Consider the following 2,498-nt stretch of genomic DNA (forward strand, 5'->3'; position numbering starts at 1 on the left):
ACAAAAAATATTTGTATATGTTATTTCTAAATATGCATATGTTATTTAATTACTGATACATAAAAGGAGTTAATTATTGGTATTGTTTATTTTAACATGCTTACACAAATGTTATCCTAACCAAAACATTCATATCTTTTATTTTATTTTCTCTAGGCAACTGAAGCATATTCCAGTGATAACACACCCAGGAATGAAAACAACAAACTAGGACAATTCTCACCATGCCTCGTATTTACACACTAGTCTGCTATTTTAAAAGCATTACACAGGAGCTGTGTTAATTCTGTTGTTCTTTTAAACCCTGTTCCTATAATAATGGTCTCTTTATTACTGTAAATTATTTTCTGTGATATACCACTGTAAAAAGTTTATAAAGCCTAAATAATTGTATATAGGTAAATGTAAATATATTTATCATTTATAAAAAAATATGAAGCCTCCAAAGTAATATATTTCTAAAAGAATGCTAGTTTTAAGGTAAACATAAATACAAAGTATATTTTTGCTAAAATTCAATAAAGAATTAATTTACCGCACTTAAATTAGTCCGTGTTTTTCTCCACTTTGCAGTTGTGAAAATGTTTTAAAAGTGTTTATTTTTTTACTGAAATTTATAGCAGTAACTCTCTCTCTCTCTCTCTCTCTCTCTCTCTCTCTCCCCCGTACTTCTCTACTATACACATACATTTCCATATGTTTTGTCTCTTTAAATGCAGCAAATATTTTCTGATGCTACAAGTACAGAAAAATACCAGTTGAGCTTGCCAGAATGTTATGGAGATTAGGGGATTCTGCAGTCTAGGTTAGGAAAAGCTGACAACACTGCCTGATATTTTAGTGCAGCAGAGGTAGTGTTGTCAGAACTAGGAGAACAATGTATCTGTAAAAAATAAGTCAAGTCAACTGGACTTGCTGTATATTTCTTGAAGACGTTTCACTGGTCATCCAATCAAAACATTCATCATATTTATTCCCAGATAATTTTTTTACAAGTCATTCTGAATTGATAAAGCTGGTTGGATGACCAGTGAAACATCGTCAAGAAAAATACAGCAAGTCCGGTTGCCTCGACTTATTTTTTACAGATATACCATGACCTGGATGAATGAGAACCTTTACAGACATACTAGGAGAACAATGGATTTCAGGCAGATCAACAGGTATTTTTCTGTACATGCATCTTTTTAAAAACATAGGGAAATATGCATGTATTGCAGATATGTGCTAAATATTTTTTTTCTACTTTAATTTGCCAGGACATACATTTTAGGTATACAGAGACTCATGCACAATTGTTGACGGTGTGTTTAAATAATGGAAAATGATCACTCAGATCAGATATATACTAATAACTATGCTAAATATACTAAACTGTTACATAGTTACATATAAAGGTGAAACTCGAATAATTAGAATATCGTGCAAAAGTAATTGCAGTAAGTGCTGCCAAAAGGGGCCCAAACCAAGTACTGAGTACATATGCATGCTTGTACTTTTCAGAGGTCCGATATTGTTCTATGTACAATCCTTGTTTTATTGATTGCATGTAATAATCTACTTTTTTGAGGTTGTGGATTTGGGGTTCTTGTGGTTTTCATGAGCTATAAGCCATAATCATCACAATGATGACAAATCACGGCTTGAACTATCTTGCTTTGCATGTAATGAGTCTATCTCATATATTAGTTTCACCTTTTAAGTTGCATTAGTGAAATAAATGAACTTTGCACGATATTCTAATTATTCGAGTTTCACCTGTAGTTACTGCACATAGTTAGTCAGGTTGCAAAAATACAAGTCCATCGAGTTCAACCTATAGAGAAAAGAAAAAAGAAAGAAACAATTACTGTTGCAATAAAAAAAATTCTGATGAACAGACGAACACCCTAGATTATAAGGAGTGCAGTTACAAACAATAAGATACAATCATAGGCCTATTTGTTTTATAAGCAACATTACGAGGTTGCGCCAATACCGTTTTTATGGTAACGAGTACAAGTACTGATATTTTGCTTTTGGTACCGATAACGGTGTTTCCGCTGGCATGGAACCGGCTTCCTGGGCACTCAGGAAGCCGGGCGGCAGGTAATGACTTGCCTGGCTCCATGTTGTTTTCCCGGCTCGATTGTGATTGGCCGGGAAACCGGCTTCCCAGCCAATCAGCATCGATAAGAGTACCCGCCCAAATCCTCGGTATCGGCACCGATACTGGTATTGGTGCATCCCTAGTTAGAAGACTTACATTTTTGGCCAAAGCATTTTTTGCGTGTGTATTCCAAATATCGACAAAGCGTGGGATATAACCTTGTAATGCTGCTAATATTCGGATAGGACCTATAGTGTCCCTGGACTTTTCTTCTTTTTTGCAACTATTTATAAACATTGAATGGAAGGCGTGCACAAAAGCCCAGCTGTAACAGAAAGGCAGCTTGAAACTGATCTCTAAAAGGCATCCCATAAAGATTAGCAACATCGGTTTATCAGAGAGTGGGCAA

At 34.9% G+C, this 2,498-nt stretch overlaps 1 protein-coding gene across 1 annotated transcript in view; it reads left to right on the forward strand.

Annotated features, from left to right (window-relative positions):
* LOC108784676 (C-X-C motif chemokine 10-like) overlaps positions 1–211 on the forward strand; it is a 1,992-nt gene extending 1,781 nt beyond the window's left edge. Inside the window, exon 4 of the mRNA XM_018553546.1 lies at positions 157–211. Within this exon, the coding sequence (XP_018409048.1) occupies positions 157–211 (55 nt within the window). The remainder of the gene's footprint in view (positions 1–156) is intronic.
* Positions 212–2,498: the final 2,287 nt, after the last annotated feature.

The sequence above is a fragment of the Nanorana parkeri genome, unplaced genomic scaffold (genome assembly GCF_000935625.1).
Source record: "Nanorana parkeri isolate BGI_ZX_2015 unplaced genomic scaffold, ASM93562v1 scaffold124, whole genome shotgun sequence".
NCBI lineage: Eukaryota > Metazoa > Chordata > Amphibia > Anura > Dicroglossidae > Nanorana > Nanorana parkeri.